Genomic DNA, 22991 nt, shown 5'->3' with positions numbered 1-22991 from the left:
GTGAAACTTGAGGCTGTTTCCTGTTGTCATGTCACTCAAAGTGATTGTCCCCCACCTGTCTCCAACCCCCTTTCACAATCCCTGTCTGTTCCTCCTGTCTCTCCTCATAAAACTTGTTCTCCAGACCCTTCACCAGCAGTAGAGACAGATGTATTACACTCAAAGCCTTTCTCCTACAGAGAAATTTAAATAATTTTGGTGCTAAGCAGAAGTCTGAAATGTTGATTAATGCTCTCACCCCACAACTGTGGGATTTTTCTGCCCTTCTTGTCTGTGCCTATGAGTAAACAGATGCATTTCAGCTCTACTTGCATTGCTCACACCAAGCCACTGAGCTGATTTCATTTATATCTGTGAGATTACATAGATATTCTGCTTTGGAAAGCACAATGAAGTTGCACAATGAGTTGTTCTGTTCCAGAAGCTCAGTTTCAGTGCTGAAAGACTGCACAGGCCAGCATTAAAGGTGTTTTGACCTAAGCAGAGCTTAGTCCAAGCAGGCAAGGTGTGAATGGGGCAAGTCCTGAAGCTTTCAAAGGTGCCAGGTCATGGAGATGCAAGCTCTGAGATATCAGTATAATTATACACCAAATTGCACAGTCCTCCGATCAGCAGGAATAGGCAGAGTGTGTATAAAACATGCAGTGCTCATGGCCATGGGTCTGCTGAAGGGTCCTTCTAAGGACTGTGGTTAGTCCAAAATAAACACGCTTTCACCATTGCAAGGTACAGGGGAGTTTTCACAAGGTGTAAAGGAGGCAGAATTTTATCTCTGTGAGTGCCTCGATCAGTGACCTCACAAGCAGCAGCAGTGAGTCCTTGTAATGCACCACAACCCATTGTGTGCAAAGAAAGGGTCCACGTTTTGAGCCCTCAGTGCTTCCATTTCACAAAACCCTGCTCACAAGATAACTGCAGGCTGGAGCCATGAATCCATTTTCTCTTATTTGCATGAATTTTCCACAGAGTCCTTCAGAAGGTATCATACTCAGCGCTTCCCAGAGGAAATTATGTGTATAAAATTCATGAGAAATCCCTCTTTCTCTGGAGTATTAGTAGATGTCTCTCTATTATGCAACCCAGGAATATTATAAACCAATAAATAAACCTTGAGATGAAGGGTATTTGCCTCGCCAAAGCAAACATCCTGAGAGGTGTGAAGAGAATATGTGCAATGGTTTTAAAGGATAGTCTTGTTGGTTTGAGATTTGGTTTTTTTTTATTTATTTCTGAAATATCTATGGTGATTAAGATCAGAGCAGTACTGGCTTAGCCTCAGCAGCAATCTTAGCACAGGAATATGATTCTAATCTGTAATCATCCTTGTAACACGCCTCTTTTATTAAGCAATATTAATGAGCTTACATGTGTCATCTTTTGGTAGAGCAGAGGAGGAATTTGGTGGCTTAATGCAAGTGATCCTTTCCATTTTTTGTCCATTTGCACAGAGTAGAGCTGGAGCTCATCTGAAAGGCAGGTTTACACCTGAACTCAAGGTTTTCAATCTGCCCATCAAAATGATCCATGCAGAACGCACTGTCCTCACAAACTGCAAAATTTAAAAGTCACTTGAAGCAGAATATTTGGAGTTACTAAACTGTACTCTATTATTTAATCATTCTGTGGCTTTGAAAGAGGGCTTGTATGAATAGAAGCACTAAATTAATCACATTTACCTTTTAGACTCTATACGTCTATACAGGACCCCCTGTAGACCCCTACATGTCTGGAAAATGGACCTCATAGACTTGGATGGACTTTGGATGTTGCTGCATCCATTATTTTTCACTGGAAACTTCTCTCACATTGAGGGGAATGCTTTGAGGAGCAGATCCTGAGATTCATAAGAAAAACATGGCTTAGGTTCCTGACCATGGAGACAGAGCTTTCAAAGATTACTTTTCCAAGGCTTTGCACCATGATAAAATAAGGTCATAATGCAAAGGAAAGGCAGGAAAGACTGAATTGTATGGGAATTTTCTTAATATTAGAGGGTTGAAACACCTCTGAATGAATAAAGAGGCCTGGAGGTGTCAGAGGTGTTCCTTGCTGCCCTGCTTCCTTTCCTGGTCTCTCTCCTGTCTTCCCCTTGCTGTCACAGAATGTGGCATTGCCACCTGTAACAACTTTCCCAGGATGAGGGGTGAGCTTGTACACATTCTCCCTTTCTTCCTTCTAAGTCCACCATTCATGTTTTATTTTTCATCTGGTTTAAAATTCCTTGTTTTTCTGCCAAGCAAAGTGTTTTCTTCATCTGCGTTTCCTTTGTGAACTCTGTACAAAATTCTAAACTACTTCTGCCACTGCAGACCCCTAAACCAAAGGCAGTGACATTCTTAGAATAAAAGCAACCTCTTCTTATTTAAAATGTTTCTGTCTATGGAGCAAAATACCATTAGCTCCTTTGTAAAATCTTTATCCTGACAAAAATAATTGTTAGTGATTATCTATATTGTTGAGAAGCTGTTGTCAGTCACCAGCTGTCAGAACAGAAACTCTGTCTAGTAAATCCAGGCATATCCTTAAGTATAATTTTTCTGTCCTAACAAAATGTACCTCATTTCATAGAATCCTGGAATGGTTTGGCTTGGAAGGGACTTTAAAGATCTCATTCCAGCTCCCCACCATGTGCAGGGACACCTTCCACTAGACCAGGTTGTTCCAAACTCCGTCCATCCCGGTCTTGAACAACTCCAGGGGTGGGGCATCCACACGTGGCTGATCCTCTCGTCACACAACATAAGGGATCTGTTTTCTTACATTATTTATTATCCTCTGAGAGATGGAGAATCAATCACCAGTTGTCTGAATGGCAACTTTTAGTTAAACATTTTTTATCTGTAGATAACCTGATCCCTCTGTGACCAGACTACAAACAGACCTGCTCAGCAGAGACTTCTGCAAACATATTTTGATCCTCTCAGCCTATTTTTAATCCACTTAAGGTGCATCATGTTAATTTTGTGCATTTTCCCCTCATTCTGTAATCAAGAGGTCATAGTGTAGCAAGTCAAATTCCTCACAGATGCCTATTGCTTGAATACTGCTGTCTTTATCAACTGAACTTGTAATCTCATCAGAAGAAGAGCTCTCAATTTAGTTTGGCAGGACCTATTTTCCATAAGCCTGTGTTGACTGGCATTCCCTATATGTCCCTGCTTTATATCTGAGGATAGGGGACTCCAGGGTATGAGGGAAGAGGCTTTACCACAGCACACACATCCACAGCTTCAAATTCAAGCACCAATTGTCAGCTTGTCTCCTGGAGACTCCGGCAGCCTGAAATGGCCCTGGAGTTATTTTATGCTTTGCTTTCTCCAAATCAAGACTGTCCTGTCTGGAAATCCAAGGAGGCCTTTCTCAGTCTCTATATAAATAATTCTTTCATACAGCCAACATTATTAGTCATAGTGTGCAATGGGTTCTGTATTAGAATAGTGAGGAAGCCCAGTGGCAGTGTGAAATGACTGATCTCCGGTGTGGATGGAGCTGCAGCCGAGCCCCAGAGCCGCCTCCCTGGGGGCAGGGAGAATTTAACTTGGTGAGGCGGAGGAGGGATCGGTGATAGTAGGGAAGCTGACAATTTGTGTGACATGACAGCTCCTCTGCACGGACTGCACTTTTCCTTTCCTTTTTTTCTTCCCTTTAACCCTCAACACCTCACAAATGAAGCCAGTTTAGGTGCTCTTATTATTTCTATTTCTATTTTGGCTTTTATATCTCTTATCAGTTTTGCTTCTAAATCTATTTCGATCTCTATATCTATCCCTATTACTATCACTATTACCATCTTTCTCTGACACTATCACTACTATTATTTATATTTCCATTATTATTTCTGTTTCTTTCTTTTTCCATTTCTATTTCTATTTCTACTTTTTACTTCTATTTCTTTTTCTAAATCTATTTCTATCTCTATATCTATTCCTATTGCTACCACTATTACTATCTTTTTCTCCACCATATCACTATTATTTCTATTTCTATTTCTATTTCTATTTCTATTTCTATTTCTACTTCTACTTCTACTTCTATTTCATTTATATTTCTTATTTCTATTTCTATTTCTTATTTCTATTTCTACTTTTTACTTCTATATCTTTTTCTAAATCTATCTCTAATCTATGCCTATTACTACTGCTATTACTATAATTTTCTCCAACATATCATTATTATTTCTATTTCTACTTCTATTTCTATATTTTTATTTCTATTTCTATTTCTATTTCTATTTCTATTTCTATTTCTATTTCTATTTCTATTTCTATTTCTATTTCTTCTATTTCTACTTCTACTTCTACTATTTCTAAATCTAATTCTGTTCCTACCTCTATTATTATCACTATTATTACTATCGCTGTTACCTTTTTGTTTCAGGAATGGTTTCAATGGCAACTGGGAAGCCAGGACGGAGCTGGAGTTTTGGAAAATAATTAATTAGAAAGAGCCTCAGTGCAGCCTGCAGCCTGAGTGGGCAGAGTGGGCTGAGGGAGGGAGCAAAGCTGCATTAGCATTCTCATTTTGCATGTGAGGAGCTGAGGGGCAGAGACATTAAATGAGTGGCCTAAGGTCAGAGAGGGGAATTGGTGGCAGGATGCAGACTTGAACTGAGGACAGCTGATATCCAGCCTAATTCATAAGCTGCAAGTCTTGCCCTGCATCACTTTTTCAGTGTTGCTTGTCTTCATTTTCCTCTCTGAAACAGGCTTAGATAACCAAAATGCTGTAGTGAATCTGTCTCAGGACAGATAGCCAAAGGAAATTGGCATTTTTTTTTTCTGATTTCTTTCTACTTGCTCCTAGTGCAAGCTTTAGTGAGTGGCTTAACTCTTCTCTGCTTCGTGTCATCTATCCCTGATTCACGGACAGCAGCATGGCTTTCCATCCTAAAGATCCTGGGAAAAAGCAGGAGTCTACTATTTCTCTTGGAAAGGAAAATTTGAATTTAAAAGAGAATAACAGAGATGTCAAAACATTTAAATAAAAAATATTTCAAATAATAGCTTTTAAGTAATTCAGATTTCTTTAGAATTTGTTTTCCCAAATTTTTGCGGACTATATATACCCTCAGCCTCCTTGAAATGAGGTGCTGTAGGCATTTCTTGGATGATCTGCAAGATGGGAACTCTGACTGACCTGGTTGGCTCCTGAGAAGGCTGAAGCCCTGAAATCCTATTAACTCTTAGGACTGCTTTAGGTGGGAAAACCAGGCAATTCCAGGACCCCCACCTCCAAGATAAACTGGTACTGGATGAGATCCTATTAACAGGGGCAATGGAAGAGCAGGCAACAACTTTCAGTGGGTAAAATTCCCACAGGACCTCTACTTTTGCAGCACTCTGCACTTTTTCCATCAAAACATAACTCATGTTAAGTTTCAGACTGGCCAGTGAAAGACCCCACTGGAACTAAGAGCTGAGCTGGGTTAAGATGAAAGTGAGTGCTGGACAAGGCTGGAAGTCAACTATGTCATTTAAGTTACTCAGGAAACACCTGCAGAGGAACAGGCACAGGGTGATTCAGCCTGTCCTGCAATAGCTGTGCATGAAAAATGAAGAGCAGCACCCTCCTGGATCCATATCTGATATTACCCACAAACAAGGGAGAGTTAAGTCAGTCTAGACACATAACTTTTAGTATTTAGTGGTAATGAGTGTAGATAAAATGCGGGTGGGTTGGTTAATCAGTGGCCTCAAAAAAAAACAAATCAGAGAAGCATGGAATCATGGAATCATGGAATGGATTGGGTTGGAAGGAACCTTAAAGCTCATCTCATTCCATTCCCCTGCCAAGGGCAGGGACACCTTCCACTGGACCAGGTTGTTCAGACCCCCATCCAATACCTGAACACTTCCAGGGATGGGGAGTCCACAACCTCTCTGGACATATTGTCCAGTACCACCTCTTGGGAGTAAAGAAAAATTTGTATTGTGTTTCGGAGTTTATCTCCTGTATGTATTGTCTCCATCCCAATGTCAAACTCTGCACATGAATAGCCATAAATATCTTCCCCATTACCAAAGGAAACCAATTATTTTATGGTCTGCCTGTGAATAGCAAGACCCAAATCAGCCATAATTTTGCTCAGAAGTTTCCTTTGCTGACAATTTTGCCTCTCACAGTGGAGCAAAAGCCTCATCTTCAAAGAAATAGAGGTACTAAGACCCATAGCAATGAACCTGTGATGCTGTTCACTTGGGAATAGTGTTCCAGTCATCAAGACATCATATAATCTACCATGCAATTGTACATTAAACAAGTGGATACTGAATCATCTCTGGACTAGTAAGCTTCTAAGCCTTGTGGTGGACATGAAGATAAAAAGTCCCAATGGGCAAGCCTTATAAGGGAGTTGTAATTTTTGTTTCAGCTAAGCACCATTTGCGCGTCTGAAAACAGAAGAAAGCACAAGGCAGAACAGAACAAAACACAGCATCCCTCTCCCTGCAATGCACATCTTTTCTCTGGGATTAAAATAGGGTTTGCATTTTAAATTTTCATTTACTAAACATAAAAATATTTTACTAGGATGGAATGGTATTAAGGAGAAATGATTCTTTGTGTGCCCTCAGGCCTGGTGAAGACAGGATTTGATTTGCTGTGTTAGGCTGGAATCTGGATTGATACACAGAGATGAGAAGGTGTTTAATAAAATTTACATTTCATTTTCTCACTTGACACCAGTCTCCTGTCACTCACCAAATGAAGGGAATACGACAAATAACTTTTGTCAGCACCTAGACACAGAGAGACAGTCTGGGGAGGGAGAGCAAGGGTGGGATATTTTTAACATCACTCCCTTTGACGGCTGCAAGACTTGGCACCAGCTTCATCTTTAATGTACTTTGGAATAGAGAGGTACATCAGGAGAAAAAGCACAAATTAATCTAATCCATAGGTATGGAAAATGATCCACTGGGAAATGAGCCTCACCCAAAGCAGCAGGGAATTTGGGGGGTGCCATGAGCTCAGCAGCCCCTGCCTCTGACAAACACAGGCTGACCTGGCTTGAGTCCATCCTGCACAGAACTGCTCCAGAGACCCTTTTTCACTCCTCTGTCTTGGCTCTGTGACTGCTTTCTGTTCCTCTTCTTTCCCAAAATTAAAGTTCATGGGTTTATTATTTAGCCTTTTGATCCATGTTTAGTTTTATTTCCACCTGAATCTGGGTTTCTAGTTGAGGACCAAAGATCAAGGTACCAGTCAGCACCTAAATGCCACAGGTTTAACTGCACAAATCAAGAGGTTTTTTTGCAGGAGGATTGAGTATAAATATTCTCCTTCTCTTCCTGTATTACCCTTTATCAGTTCATCTGAATTTTAAGTCAGGTGCCTGAATCCCACAGGACTCCCACAGGACTTGGAAAGTGATGAAGAATGTATGGTACATCTGGAAAGCAAGGTGAATAAGTATTACCCCCTATTCGTTATGCAAAAAAAAAACCCTGAAAAATACCAAGCAGAATTCTTAAAATAAAAGCAGAATTTACTTTTTTTTCTTTTCTTTTTTTTTTTTTCTCTTCCTTTTTTTTTTTTTCCTTCTGTTTTTTGGGGTCTTTTTCCCTCACAGGATATAGATAATTCAGTTTAACATTATATTAATGCTACAATTCTATAAAATGTTCAGGGATACTAAGTCATTAGGAACAACCAACAATCCCAGAAGCCTTTTCTTGCTAAAAATAAAATCCAGGGAGGGCTAATTTCATATTTTCCTTTTTCTTATATTTGTCCCCAAGTATCCAACACTGGCAGCCCTCAGGTCTAATACAATATGGAAACTGTTCAGAGGCTGACTTTGCTTATGTACAGCCTTCTGCCATGGCCTTACTTCAAAACTACTTTTATTTTCCTCTTTGTTCCTTCTTCCCCATTGTTTTTGTCCTCTTTGTGAAAGAAAAGAGGAAAGAAAAGAAAAAGAATGTAAAAGGAGAGCATAAATACATCCCCAAATGACCCTTCTCCAACAGACATTTCAACTTCCATTAAGAAATAAAATTTTCTCTGTGTCTTTTTATTTTCCTTTCTGGAAAACTCACTAATGGCAGAGTCATTGTAGTTCACTTTTTGTTCTACGAAAACTGAAAATTTTGAAATGCTTTGGTGAGAGAAGAGAAGGTTGTTGGCAGCTCCTTGGCAGCTGCAGCCCTGCACACAGAGGTTTGAGCCAGGGAAAAGAGGCTCTGGTACTTCTCAAAGGTTCTTCCAAGGTTGGCCTTAGACTTCTTGGAGCTTCAGTGTCCTTCACTGCAGCCCATCATGTCACCCAGTATGGGAAGTTTTGTACCTCAGGTAGCACCTACCTCCCATCCCCACTCCCTCAAAAACACAGTCTTTATATACACCAGAGAAATCCCACCTTGCTGGTGTGTTCCAGAATCTTGGAATCATCCTTTGGGATGTCTGGTTTTTGCTCTTGCAAAATAATGCTGCCCAACAAATTATTACCCAGCATTCCCCACATTTCAGTAGGTAGAAAGCTGGAATTATTTCACATCCTGGCAAATGCATAATGATTGCAAAAAAAAATATAAAAAAACCTGTGAACCTGAATAATCAGTGCATCCATAATCACCCTTGGAGTGTTGCACCATGCAGCTTCCTTGATCCATTGAAGGTTTCCTCTCACAGTTCCTAGTCCAGTGAAGATATTTTTGAGTGCAATTCACTGTTAATAAGGTTATTCTTTGCACAGTCAAGAGCTCAGAGAAAAACCTTCTGACTGGACTCTTGCCTCCTTTATTTGCCATTTATACCTCTCATGCTATAGAAATAAATGCCATAATAAATAGGGACTGGAAGTTATACCATATAGAGATGATCAAAAGGTTTATAATCTCATTGCTGTTATTTGGTTTTTCTTTCTTTTTTTTTTTTTAATTTTGTCTTAGGCACACAATTTCTTCAACCCAGACTGTAATTAATTTTACTACATCACCAGTTATCTCTGCTCCCTAACCAGGCTTGTCATTTTAATTTTTCACAGGCTTTCTTTTTCCTATCCATGTGCCTGTTTCTGTATCTTCGTGAAGTCTCATCAGCTCTGGCCCAAAGCCTTAGGCAAATTTGTCTGTAATGCACTCCTCTACTTCAGACATAAGAGGAAAAATATCACCCCCACAAAACAGGGAGAAAAAAAAAGGAAGAAGAATAATTTTGACCATACATTGTCTAGCAATTCAGAAATCCTAGAGAGATGGGTTAAAAGTAAGGCATCCTTTCAGCATTATATTTATTTATATCAATAAAGGAACTCAGAAGTATTGTAGATGAGACTACAGAAAAAGGTTACCAGGTGGAAATCCCAAATCCAGCAAACTCAATGAATTTTTTGCCATTGGCTTCAGTGGAGCCTAACTTGTCAAATTTCACTGACATATAACATGAGTGCCCAGAAAGACTTTGGGCCTCAGAGGATGGATCTCCACAGGCAGATCCAGAGATTTTTGTCAATTTTTCCTGTACTTTGAAGGCTTCCTTCATGCCCAGTGTGGGGAAGCTACACTTTGTTAAACCCAAGTAGATTTGCTGGAAATATTTTGTGTCCCTCACAGAGCTGGTCTGAGTGTGGGCTGTGCTGGAGCTTGAATCTCTGACACAATATCCCCACAGGCTCCTTCCAAAATCCAAGCTGAAATCCTGCTTGCTGTCTCTTTATGTCCTCCCAGAAGCTGGACTTTGAGAGCATCTGAATGCCCTGAGCTGAGCCAGAGGGCTGGGATAAGCCCAGGTCTACAGGCACCACATCCCCTGTGATATCATGGCAAACCCACACACCACACTGTGGATTCTTCATCTGCCTCCTCCCACTGCATCCCTACCCTGGGTTTTGGAATGTAGAATGTCACAAATTTTATCCATAAACTACCATGCAAAGGTGGAAACAACTGCTGTCCTAATTAGAGTGTAAGAATTAAGAAGAACTCGAAGCAGAAGTTGAGCAGGATCACCAAAATACTGATCACAGCACAGCAATGACAGCAAGTGCCCCTCAGGACAAGCTGCCATTCAAAATGCTGGAAAATGAGGGGTTTGGCTTGGGATATGAGAAATTTCTTCTTCTTTTTGCCTTGCCCAGGATGTTCTATAGCAACTGGGGTGGGGCTGTTCACAGAACCACAGAATGGGTTGGGTTTGAAGTGACCCCAAAGACCATCCCTGTTCCACCCCCTGCCATGGGTGGGGACACCTTCCTCTATCCCAGGGTGCCCCAAGCCCCATCCAGCCTGGCCTTGGATGCTTCTAGGGATGGGGCAGCCAAAACTTCCCATCTAATCACACAGTTCCTGTAAGAGTGAGCATTTTAACTCAGTCTCATGGAAAATATTTCAAAATAAATCAGCATAAACCCAATTATTTAAGAAAAGATGTCATTTTATATTTAGACATGAAATGGCTTCAACCACTTCAACCACTGAGTCTCATTCACATCTTTCTCTCTGATCATACAGTGTTGTGTTTTTCTTTTCTTTTTTTTTTCCCTGATACACAAGATCCCTTAAATGTCTTACTTATTCAGGATTTGCTGCATGTCTGCACCCATTTTTCACCATGGTTTTTTCACTTTCTCCCCACTTCTTTCCCATGTGCCACCACTCACTCAGTTGAAAACGCTGAAATTAAAGACTTTTAGCCCTGTTAATTCTCTTAGATGTCCAGCTATACAGAACATTATTTATTCTGGAAACAAAGTATGGACAAATTCAAGGATTATAAACTAAATGATTAATTTAAACCCTTAACTATTTCCAGTACACCTGACTTTTCCCCCCATTTTTTTTGTCTAGTATTTCTATATAACTAATTCAATTATATTTTCTGGCATTTTGACATGTGCAATTATATATTATTTTCTTTTATACTGGTTGGTTGTGATGGAGTAACTCACTGGAAGTAGAAACACTGAAGGGAAATAGAATTCATGGAATGAAGGAATTGTATTTCCGTAGAGAGGGAAGGCTCTACTGCCATGTGAAAGCATCTGAAACTGGGTATCAGCTGTGGAGAAAACGAAGGGTTTCCCAATAATTTAATCAAAATTTGATGTCTTTGAAAGCTATAACTTTTTATTCAGACCCTGAATCACGATCCTCAGGGATCTACCCAATAATAATATTTTGGCCTCTGTAGAAAATAATGCAATAAATGGCTTTTCAATACCATGGAAGAGGTCAGAAAGGCTGATCCATTGCGCTTAAAAAAAATCCAGTTCACTCAACAAGAAGCCTGGCTCAGTGTGCAGACAGTCTAATTTCACCCCCAAATTATGATTATAAAGACAACGTAGTGCAGAAGCCAAAGATGGTGAATCTATTTTTGTGTCCAGGAAACTGAGCAGCTTGTTCAGAATCTGCACCTCAACTCCTTCAGCTTGAAGAGAACTGGTTTGTGGTTTGAGTTTTTTCCAAATTAAGGTTTCTCACCTTCTCCTGCACTGCTGATCTGGCCAGAAACCTCATCTTCCTGATTAAGTAGTTTTTTTTCTGAAAAGGAGTATAAATTTTATCTGGTGCCACCAGGACACCTTACAACCAAGAATTTTATGGTACAGGGAAGGCATAATAAAGTTCCTCATCTTCCAGCTCAGTAAAGCAAAGCACAGAGGAATTCCCTGAGCAACTGAAGAATATCAGCATTATTATTATCATCCATAAAGAGTAGTGTTCATAACAAGTCAGTGATTTAAAGGTGTCAGAAAACAATGCCATCAATTTTTACTCAGTAAAACACTTTAATCTAAAAAACAAGCAAGCAAACAAACAAAAAAAAACCCACAAATAGAAGAAAACAAAACAAAAAAACCCCAAAAAAACAGGTTTAAGTAGAGCACTATGGAAGCACTTACTCAAGCCACAATGAAAGTTGAATAAATGTAAAAAAAAGAAAATTTTTGTGCATATAACAAGGTTCTTTGAATGAAACTAAAAGCATGGCTGGAAGAAATGGGAAATTTATATGTATTTACATATATTGATATTCACCAGCAATATTCAAGACACTAAGACCACATCCATGCTAGAACATTGTAGCGTCAGAAGCCCTGTTGAGTTGTTAGGCTGATCCCTGGCTGCTTTTGATCCCATAAGCACTCCCCAAAACAACTCCTGGAGAGAGTTTTGGAGGAGTCAGGAGAACTGCTCTCAAAGGGCGGTTTGGATGCACCCAGCCCATTTTGGAAGGCAAGAAAGGTCAGCATCAAAGAGCCTCGCAGTTGCTGCAGGCTCATTTGCCCCACGTGGCCATGTGGTCGCCCATCCCAACACCTTTTCTCTGATCACAGAGGCAAAAGGCTCAGCCCCACAGTGACCACAGTGGTTCACCCCCTCCCATCACTGCCTCACCCTTCTGCTGCCACCATGGCCACACATTCTCTGACATCATTCTGGGCTTGGGGCATCCTGCTGGGCTTCTCTCCTTCCTGGCTGTACCCAGCTGAAGGTTGGGGCATTTCCTCCTGGCTGGAGCACCCTGGGACTGCTGGCTGCTGGAGCTCCTCAGAGTCACCACGAGCTCTTCCTCCATGGGGCTGTTGGTGACTGCCACTTTTCCTGGATGAGGGAAAGGTGTGTCTGTCCCCTGTCTTGGGCTGGACAGTGCTTGGCTTTCTTGCTGACTTGGCTTCACAGGGCTGCAGGATCAGCTCCTCTGCATGTCCTGTGGCAGCTCCCACTGCTCCACTTCCGTCCATCTCTGTGAAAACAAGACTTGTTTCTTTCTTACAATGATTATAGAACCCCACTTTCATGTACATTATCCTTTTACACCTTTATTGTGTGCAAAAATAAATTTTTGATTTTTTTTTCCCCATTTGACCTGGGTGGACAATGACAGGACAAGGAGGAAGAGTTTTAAATTGAACAGGAGAGATCAGGTTAGAGATTAGGAAAAAATCCTTCCCTGTGAGGATGGTGAGGCCCTGGCACAGGTTGCCCAGGAAATCTTTGGCTGCCCCATCCCTGGAAATGTTGGATGGGGCTTGGAACAACCTGGGATAGTGGAAGGTGTGCCTGCCCAGGGTGATTACTAGGTGACTATTAAAGTCCCTTCCAACCCAAACCATTCCATGATTCTATGATTAAATAAAAGGCAGTTACTGTTACAGAATCTGTTGGCCATACATTTCAGTTTGACAGAAATAAACTGGCAAAGCCAAACAACCATTAGCTATTTCCACAAATAAATAAAAACCAGCAAACCCAGCTGGTTTGTGCTTATTGGCACACTAACAGATGCCAGAGCATCTCCAAATTTAGAAAATTTTTGATAAATGTTTAATAATCAATTGTATAGAATACAGTTTCTTAGTAAGCTATGTATTGCTAAGACTGATAATATTTTAATAATACACACCCATAAAATGCATCATCCCTTTCTGAAACAGGCTGTAACTTGGGGTAGAACTTTGTATTTCTGACATTTGAGTCCTACTCAAGGAAGAGCCTGTAGCCTGCAATGCTGTTTTTAAAAAATGACATAGAAAAAAAAATTAAGGAAAAGGTAAATATTCACTATACATTTTTCATGTGGAAATGTTTACATCCTTATCTATCAACTGGTTGTCAATAACAGAGGCAGGGTCACTTGTAGTGACATGGCAGATAACTTCTGAGCAGACAGAGTGTGCCGTGATTGGCAGCCTAATTTGCAGCTTCATGTGGATGCTAAAAACATTTATAATTTTCTTGTAATCCTCTCCCTCCCCCCATAAAATAAAAATGCCATCAGCCTACACCCAAACCTTTAATACACTTTCCAAATCCAGAACTAGTGCTGGTCAATGTGTCGTGTGAGTGGACAAAATCAGATTTTTTTTTGTCCATTTATCAGCACACACACTGTAGGTCCTTAGCACAAATAATGCCAGAAAATGTGTAATTACCACTTCTGATGTTTTAGGTTTGTCCTTTCAGTTTAACCCTTAACTGCCTGTGACATTCAGCCTCATGGCTGCTCAGACCTTTTGCTCAGATTCATTCTCTTCTGCATTTCCTGTAATTCATTAATTGGAACTCTGTTTGCTGAATCACAGAATATCTCAAATTGGAAGGGACCCATAAAGGATCATTGAGTACCACCCCTGCTTCTCACAAAAACACCTGAAATTAAATCATATTTCAGAAAGGTTGTCCAGACACTCCTTGACCAGCCTGAAGTCTGACAGGCCTGGCAATGACTTCAGGCTTGTTCTCATTTTTTCTGTTAAAGGATGTTGCTGTTTTTTTCAACTTGTACACTCATAAATTTAAATTTCAGGTTTGTACCTCTTGGAAATCCACCAGAAAGTTGTTTCCAAAATTTCCGCAGTCAGATATATTATTATGTTTAGCACTTTTCCTTCTTAAGCTGGCTTTAACTTTAGGTAGTCGGCTGATCTAAAGTACAAATTACATACATCACCAGGTTCAATTTTCCTCTTTAGACACATAAACAAGATAATAAGGTCAGGATCTCTTATACCAAAGCTTCATGTTAGTTCAGGAGATTTATTGACTCTCTCATCTTCAAAGGTGCCATTATCAACAGTGGAAAAAAGGTTTTTCAAGCAAGTTTGAATCAGTGGAAGAGGCTACAAGTTTTCTGGAAAGAAGCAGTTCCAAGGATGAAGTACTGCCTTGAGATTCCTGATTTTGAAACATTAAATACAAACTATTTGATATCATGAAAGCATATGATTAATTGGATTAAGTATCAGCTAACAGATCTCAGGCAGAAATTATATATGGGAAATAATTCTCAGGGATGTTTGGCAGTACCAGACTCTACCACTGAAATGGAAGATATTCAGTGTTTCCACTGGTGATTTGGAATTTAAACTGAAATTGATTCTGATGAAATTTTCTAAAACAAAGGGATAATGGCAAACTGGTAGAAAGGAAGGAGGAGGAGCTGATGTGAGCAAAGTAGGAGCCAGAAGGGGAGACCCAATTTACAGACTGGGATTACATTTTCAGGAACGAACAGTGATTTCTAGCTGAAGACATCCAAGGAGTTCAGAAGAAGAATCAGTCAGGTACCATTCTGAAAAGGTTCAGGGAAAGGACAGAAAATTGAAGCTGGAAAGGTAAGTTGTAGGAGGATACAAGCCCTCTGTTGAACCACCAGAATAAATTGCAAAAAGCAAAAAGCAACAATATGATCCTGCACCTCCAGGTGTGTTCTGTTAACAGTGCCTTAGTCCATCAAAAGTTCTTCAATTCAAGAGAGAGATAATTACAAGAAGCTAAGGAGATTTTTCTTGTTAGACCAAGGTTAGGCAAGGCAATATCTTGATTCCTTCTCCTTGCTGTGCTGCATAACTATGAATATTAGTTTCTCCCTCATCTTCATCCTCAGCTGCCCCTTTTGGTACAATATCCAGGGCCCTTGATCCACTGAACTTTGCACTCCAGAAGAACCCACCAATGAGAAAATCTCTGTTTTGCTAGTCTTACTGTGGTGATTAATAAATAAAGGCCTTGAACACTTAATTGTGTTGGAAAAGCAGTATTTCTTATGAGGGGAAGAGCTACAAAGCAGAAACTAAACAAAAAGAGTGCAGCTTTGATTTCTTCTCTCTCTGTCTCCAAAACCAACAGCACTTTAAATAGGGGGGAATCAAACATTAGATGCTTCCAAGTCATATGTATTAAATTCACTTAAGATATTGTTATCCTTGTTTAGATTTGAACATATTGGGGAATCTTTTTGTCTTGCAACTATTCCTAAAAGACTCTAAGTGGCTGGATTGCCTTTTTCTGACAAAAAAAAATTCTTTCCATGAATTATTTACACGACAGCTCCAATCAACGCTGTACCTGTCAGCCTCCCCAGCCAAAATGAAAGTTCACTATGTAAAGGTGCCAAGGGAGAGTGGCAGCCTCCCACTGCGAGTTTATAGACAGAACTAAGTCAGCACGCATTATGTGTCAGAGCCGACATCAGACAGAATCAGATCCTTTGATCTCAGACCTCCACAGGAAGCTTAGATCTCAGACAAATTAGATAAAAAATGAATTTATAGCAGATATGTGTCCTAAGGCACACAGCTGAATGCTGTGTTTTGGAAGAGTATGGCAAATATCAAAACACATAAACTGCAGAATTTCCTCTCTCCTTCTCTCTCTCCCTCTGCTTTTGTGATAGACACTAATTAAAAGGAGATAAAACTCCAGCTCGCCTCTTCCTGCCTCTTATGTAATCCATAGGCTTCGGTAAGGAGGAGGAAAAAGAAATTCCCAAAACAGAGCAAATGGGGGGCTCATCAGGGTTACCCGAATGCCCTTAGATCTGTGCTGTTGGCAGGTGAGATAAAAAAAAAAAAAAAGCCCTCAACCACTGTAAGAACATTTCACACTTGCAGAAAGGGAAGCCGGTGGTTTGTGCTGCCAGCCACATGCCCCCGGGGCTGTCTGCTGTTCTGTGACCTCAGAAGGAGTCGGGTTTGATCAGAAGATGATGAAAGGACAAGTCTCGAGGACGTGTGCTGGAAAGGGCTGTTTGTGGCAGGACCCTGGGGAATAGAGTGGGACACAGGGTGGCCTGGGTGGGAGTGGAGCTGCTTTGGGCTGCTGGAGTGGATTCACAGGACCGTGCAAATGAGCCCTGGGTGGGTTTCTTACCTCCAGTGTAACTCAGGGCTGTCCTTCACAGCCTGCAAACCTGCCCAGAGCTTTTGATCCCCCTGCAGCACCTGGAGATGTGGGCAGGGAAGAGCCCGGCTCCTCCAGGCATGTGGGGACACCAGGAGTATTGGTCCCTGCCCTACTCCAAAAACGCTGGGAGAAATCGTGGGCTCATTGGATCATAGAATATCCTGGACTGTGGGGAAGGAACCCAAATGGTTCACTGAAATCCAGGCCCTGTCCCTGCACAGGACACCCCAAAATCACAGCATGACCATAAGGGGGATTATGCTGCTTCCTTCAGTGTAGCTGGAAATTCACTCATCTGTATCATAGGAGATGTAATGACAAACAGAAAAAAATCAAGGAGGAAAAGGAGGAGGCAATAAAAGAGATAGACCTTTCAAGAATGTGCCATTGGTCAAATACAAACCTATAGAACCATTGAAGGCGGAAAAAACCTCTTAGATCACTGCATCCAACCACCAAGGCAGCACCACTGTATTCACCATTAAACCTCTCCCCAGCTGCCACACCTCACACATTTTTTTGAACATTTGCAGTGATGGTTACTCCATCACTTCCTAGGGAACATGTGAACATGTTAAAAGACATAAACTGGCTCTTTTGGTGTCCAATCATTTATGAATTGCAGTCTCACCTCCTGCTACAGACACTCCACTTTTCTTTGGTCCTTGATTGTAGCAAGGTTTGGTGGGAGCTGCAGGAGGCTGTGCTTGCTCGCTGGATCTCTTGGTGCTGTCCCGTGGGAGGTGAGGCCGTTCAGTCCTCGTTTCTGCAATGAAACACTCAGTCACATCACCCTCAGTGCATCTCTGCTCAGCAGAGATTATTAATTCAAGCAAAAATTGAACATATTGTTGAATATATAGTAGAATATTGCTTGGTGATATATATATGCCACCAAATGCTGTATCCACACACCTTTGAACACCTGCAGGGATGGTGACTCAACCACTGCCCTAGGCAGCCTGTTCCAGTGCTTAACAATCCTTTCCAAGAAGAAACATTTGTAGTATTTGTCTGGACTCAGACACCTTTTATAGGCATAAAACTGTATAACCTTGAGCTATCACAGAATCATAGAATATTCTGAGTTGGAAGGGACCCACATTGATTACTGAAGCCCAATTCTTGTCTCTTCATATACTACAAACTACACCCCTAACTACTGAACGTCCCACAGCTTTTTCTGAGTTCTATTGTCTGAAACCCATCGTGGCCACTCTGGGGATTTGTTAAATAAAACAAGGAGACTGCAAGTATAAAGTTTTGTGGATATTTCCAACTTACTGTGGCTTTTGCTCTTCCTGAACCAGCAGAATGAAAGAGCAATGATGAATGCAGACGCTGCTGAACCCAGTATGACAACGAGGATCAGGCTGGCCCTGGCTCTCGTGGGCACAGGGAAGGTGGCAAATGGCTGGGACAGCACAGTGAACTTCACCCCTGAGAATTTGAAGCAGTCAGTTTATTACAAAAGCAAGGAAAGCAATTTCACAGCTAAAACATCACCCTAGAGCTTTTTATGGGATGCCACTGGTAAGATGCATTCAGGGACAAACCATAAATCCATCTATTTCCAGACAGATCCAACATTAATGGACAATACTCATTTAGGACTAAGTACCAGGACAACCCAAACGTGTAACAATTTTTCTACAAGCTAAGTTTCAAGCTTTCAGTGCTTTCTGAAGCATAAACAGCTTCTTTGCATTCAACAGTACTTTATATTTCTTCTATGAATTTGTCTAACTGACACAAACTTCAGAAAATACATTCACAATGCATCTGCTTTTGAGGCCAGACATATCAGGCCCCTACAGGAAATATGCACATTTTCTGCAATAGAAATTGGTTGTGATAAGACAGTTCTTAATACTGGGGTTTTTTTTGTTTTTTTTTTACAGGCTATACCTGAATCATATCAGTAGAAGTTAGGGGGAACCCAGAAATATTCACCAGCACGAAGATTAAATCCATGATGCAGAAAATTCCCAGTGAACTCGTTAATATTTTCCACCACATTGATAATGAACATCATAAATAAAAAATGTCAGCGTCCCTGCTGTTACACAGTAAATATTTAGTCTCTTGAAAGACAGAAGCTCTGGGTAATGCTCTGCACCCAGAGATTCTAAAGTTTTCTGTAAATGGCAGAATCAAGCCAGGCATTGCTCATAGTATCTATGTTCAAGAGTTCAGTGGGTCTCAGATCTGAGTTGCAAGGACTGGAAGAGGATTAGTACTGCCCTTTTGAAATAGAGAGAGGTTTTGATTCCCTAAATTATTTCCAAAACAAGTTCTGAATGCAGATGTGCTGGGCAAGGACAGGAGTTTAGGAAAACTGGCCCTGGTACTCTCTGTAGCCCACCTTGAAGGATGTGGATTAGCACATCAACTCATGTGTCTTACTACCTGACTCATTATTGGTGCTAACCCCACAATTCTAAACATTTTGATAGATGGATATTTCTTTTATTTGATTCTGCTTTTAATAAAAATCTAAAAGCCTTTATTTTCATCAATTCATTAAAAAAAAAAAAAGATCAGAAATGCTATCAGATAGAGGCTTGGAGACCAGGGTAAGTAGCTGTAGGTACTTTTAGCAGAAACTAATTAGGTTTGTGTCAGTGTTGTCCACCTGAACGAAGCTGAGCTGCATCAGAACAAGGTGGGAAGCATGTCCCAATTGGGAGAAATCTGCCTGCAGGTACAAACATATATGAACTTCAGCTGAGAGAAGAAATCTCTCAGGTATCAAGGACTCTACACAGACAGGTGTTTAAAGGTGTTTTGCACTACTCTAATAGTTTGTGAGTAGGATGCTGTTGGTTTAAATGGAAAGTGGATGTATCAAACCCATTGGGATCCATATCAGTGAAGGGAATATTACTGTAAAACACGGAGCAGGATGATGCAGTAGGGCTATGAATAGTCTGCTCTCCCCAGGAGCTACCACTAAAACATTTGGGATTATTGCATTTGACATCAGCTGCACCTCCTGAGCTGTCTCCAAACACTGAATTATGCCAGGCTAGGTGCACAGAGCAACTGGTTCATGAAGATGTATCACAAACATCTACTATTTGATTGTTTAATTCCTTAAAGTAAACCTCTTCAGTAAGAATCTGGAAGTGTAAAAACCTTTATGCTGCCTCCATCGTGGCTCCCAATTACAAAGAGCAAAAGAGATTGTGCTTTTGATGTGTACTTTTTCAATGCACATTAAAAGTGTGGAATAATCCGATTTACACAGGTGATACCTGCACAGGTGCATCAGCTGCCTGTGCACATTGGTACCTCTAAACATCCTCCATGGGGAGGAATGGCTTTAAGCTGAAAGAGGGCAGATTTAAATTAGATATTAAGCACAGGCAGAGGTTGCCCAGAGAAGCTATGGCTGACACATCCCTGGAAGCGATGAAGGTCAGCCTGGAAGGAGCTCTGAGCATCCTGGTCTACTAGAAGGTATCCCTTCCCAACACAGGGGATTTGAAGCTCAATGATCTTGAAGATCTCTTCCAATCCAAATAATTCTGTGATTCTCTTATTAATCCTTAGTAACTCTCTGACTGGCTAAATATTTCAGAAAAGGGATCTCTGTTTGACCTTTGTTCAGAAAAAAGATTTTGGTATTTCCCTGAAACAGCTTTCTAAACACATTTCATTTAGCTGTGCTTCCAGCCTAAAGAATCAGAACTTGTGAGCTGCTGACTTTTCATCTGCTCTCACTGATTAGAAGGTAGTGGGAGCTGCATGTGTTTGGCAGCTCAAAATACACAAAAATCCTCCCCTTGGAAGGTCCACCTCCAAGTGCTCCCTGCACCCCAATTCTCCCTTTGGCAAGCCGTGGGAAGCACTGGATTTGGATGAGCCACTTGTGGCAGCCTTAATATTTGCAAACTTCTATTTTTTATATTTTTTTTACCCACTTCCACTTGGCCACTTCACAAGTCAGATGTACTTGTTCCCTCTGTTTTTGTCTGGATGAAGCAAGACATGAAAGATAGGTAGATAGATAATATATCTATATATCCTATCTATGATAGATGGATAATATATCTATATCATCTACAATGGTATTTATCTGGAGAGATATCCATGCATTTATATCTATATATAGAGATTGGATGGATGGATGGATGGATGGATGGATGGATGGATGGATGGATGGATGGATGGATGGATGGATGGATGCATAGACGGATGGATGAATAGATGGATGGATGCAATACCACAGCAGAGATTTTACACATGGTCTTACAAATCTATATCTCAATATGTCCTTGGACTGCATGCCAGACCTGCTCCTCCTTCTCCATAGATTTGCCTCAGCAATCATCCTGAGACAAGAAACCAGCACTTTGACCCCTTTATACCTTCATAAACAAATTTAGAGATAATTTTAGGCCCCCAAACAGTTTCAGGGTGCTTCTCTTGTGCAGACATCTTGAGGATTTTCCAAGGCAGACTTCACAGGGTGTCTTGTCCCCCTCAGCTGGCATTTCCAAGAAGGCATAAGCACACCTGCCTCCTCTTTACTGAGATGCTCTGGGGCCTCTGAAGGTGCAAACATCATCTCCACAAGCTCTCAGGAGAGCCCTGGCAGAGCCCAGTCCTGGAGTTATGCTCTGAATGTGCATAACCATCTATAAAGGTGACCAGGTGCAAGCAGTCAAGAAAAGGCACTATGAAAAATAGCCAGGAGCACAGATGGAAAATTTCTGAATATAAACAGGGAAAAAAAAAGAGGGAATGAGAGGTTGCAATTTATAGGAAAAGGTTTGCTCAGGCAACTTAACTGATATTAAGTTTCCGATTTCTTGGGATACATACTAGGGAATCCAGGGAGAAAGAGGCACCTTTTTCTGACAATACTTCTCTGTACTTATTCATTAGATTTGAGAGATCTTGCATGAATAGCAGAGGAATCACCCAGCTCTCCTGCTGCCTGGGGAATGCCAACTTGGATTTGGAACAGAACTCAGGCTGCTTAGAGGTTTGGCATAGCTCCACCCATTCAAACAAAGTTTGACTCCTTTTTTATAAATTCAGGCCACCTGTAGGGCTTTGATTTTACCAAATCAAAGAATATACAAAATGCAGGGCTTACCTGGAGGTGATGTGACTGTGAACACAAGTCTCCAGTTTGTTCCTGAGCTGGAGACAGCCAGATTGGAAAAGGTTGCACATCCCTCTATGACCTGCACTTGGGTGAGCCCTGGAGAGTCAGAAAAAATCATATTGAAATTAACATCAACCAGGTAAGTGCCACTTAAGGAAGTCATGGAGTCCTCATGACTTTAGGGAACTTCAGAAAGCCTAAATTCATTGTCCATCTTAATCATAAACATTGTATTTAACTACAGAAAATTTCACACAGAGATAATCAGAAAACAAATTCCCGATGGACTGGAGGGCTTCAGCTTCTAAATATTAATTCTTTGAGCTCATTGGGAAAATGGCAATTTCTGTTTGTTATAGGGGTGTAACATGAATGCAGCAGTTAAAGGGATCAAACAAAGGTGACAAGAGTTATAGAGATTCACAAGAAAGTTCCAAATGCCCATTTTTAAATTTAACTCATGTCTTGTGTGATTAAGTACTTCACCAAGGTTAGGAGAGTGATAATGAGAGTGTCCCAAGGGGATGGTCTAACGGAGTCAACCCCTGTAACTAAGGGACAAGCTGAATCTTCAATTCTTTTCTGATTTGTTTCACCCTATCTTTCAGGCATATTCCCTCCTGTCCTATTGTTAAATCTCTTGGAATTTTTCTCCATCTCTGTCAGATGCTTTGAAAGGTATTTGGCCATGGAAAATGTCTGTGGTGACTCTGTGGAGACAGTACAGGAGATGCTGTCAGCTGGAAGTCTGGCAGGGAAAAACTCCATGGGGAGCATTAAAATGAAATCCAGAAAACAGAATTGTTGTGATCTATCAGGGAATCCATTCTGACTCAACATTTGTCCTTGCCATGACTGTTATTTCTGTAGGCTCTTTTAAAAAGTTATAATTTACTTTGCAACTGGATCCCCGTTTTATTGTGTGTATCTTTGAGCGCCCGCCAAGGCCTGGCCTTTGAGTGATGCTGGCCAGGACTGGTCTGCATTCAGACTCTTGGGGTGAAAAGGGTGAAATCCTAAAGGCTGACAAATTTCCAAATGTTGCTTCAGGTGGGGGTGAGATGCCAGAACTTCCTCAGGATGCTGGACTTGCTCCAGTGATCACAAACACAGACTTTTGCCTTATGAAGGACAGCATGTCATAACTCTTTGCTTTATGAAACAGGTGCTTTGGCATTTTATTGCAGTTAAGCACCACAGGTGAAGGTGCATAAAGCTGAATGTGGGCAGGACATTTCTAC

At 41.0% G+C, this 22991-nt stretch overlaps 1 protein-coding gene across 3 annotated transcripts in view; it reads right to left on the bottom strand.

Annotated features, from left to right (window-relative positions):
• Positions 1 to 10356: 10356 nt before the first annotated feature.
• The window catches only part of PKHD1 (PKHD1 ciliary IPT domain containing fibrocystin/polyductin), a 239168-nt gene continuing 226533 nt past the window's right edge, over positions 10357 to 22991 (bottom strand). For all 3 annotated transcript variants that reach the window (XM_038131605.1, XM_038131604.1, XM_038131606.1), the window contains 4 exons: positions 21739 to 21846; positions 17916 to 18071; positions 17263 to 17397; positions 10357 to 12690 (listed from right to left, as the gene is read on the bottom strand). In XM_038131605.1, the coding sequence (XP_037987533.1) occupies positions 12338 to 12690; positions 17263 to 17397; positions 17916 to 18071; positions 21739 to 21846 (752 nt within the window). In that variant the 3' untranslated portion in view covers positions 10357 to 12337. The remainder of the gene's footprint in view (positions 12691 to 17262; positions 17398 to 17915; positions 18072 to 21738; positions 21847 to 22991) is intronic.

The sequence above is a fragment of the Motacilla alba genome, chromosome 3 (assembly GCF_015832195.1).
Source record: "Motacilla alba alba isolate MOTALB_02 chromosome 3, Motacilla_alba_V1.0_pri, whole genome shotgun sequence".
NCBI classification, from domain to species: domain Eukaryota; kingdom Metazoa; phylum Chordata; class Aves; order Passeriformes; family Motacillidae; genus Motacilla; species Motacilla alba.
Note: the sequence above shows the minus strand (reverse complement) of the source record. Positions and strands in the feature narration are given on the sequence as shown.